At 59.7% G+C, this 201-nt stretch overlaps 1 protein-coding gene across 1 annotated transcript in view; it reads left to right on the forward strand.

The window, feature by feature from the left end:
• Positions 1–67: 67 nt before the first annotated feature.
• LOC104531401 (protein unc-13 homolog A) overlaps positions 68–201 on the forward strand; it is a gene marked incomplete at both ends in the record, with an annotated part of 13,302 nt that continues 13,168 nt past the window's right edge. The window contains one exon of the mRNA XM_029087065.1: positions 68–167. Coding sequence (XP_028942898.1) covers positions 68–167 — 100 coding nt within the window. The remainder of the gene's footprint in view (positions 168–201) is intronic.

Here is a 201-nt window from a genome sequence, read left to right on the forward strand (position 1 = left end):
GGGTCTGGGGTGTGGGGGGCGGGAGGGCAGCACTAGGGCCCACTTCACCCTCCACTTGCTCCCACAGAGAAGTTTAACACCTATGTGACACTGAAGGTGCAAAATGTCAAGAGCACAACCATTGCTGTGCGGGGCAGCCTGCCCTCCTGGGAGCAGGACTTCATGTTGTGAGTGTCCAGGGGCCACTGCAGGATGACCCTC

The sequence above is a fragment of the Antrostomus carolinensis genome, unplaced genomic scaffold (assembly GCF_000700745.2).
Source record: "Antrostomus carolinensis isolate BGI_N321 unplaced genomic scaffold, ASM70074v2 scaffold44270, whole genome shotgun sequence".
In the NCBI taxonomy this organism is placed as follows: Eukaryota; Metazoa; Chordata; class Aves; order Caprimulgiformes; family Caprimulgidae; genus Antrostomus; species Antrostomus carolinensis.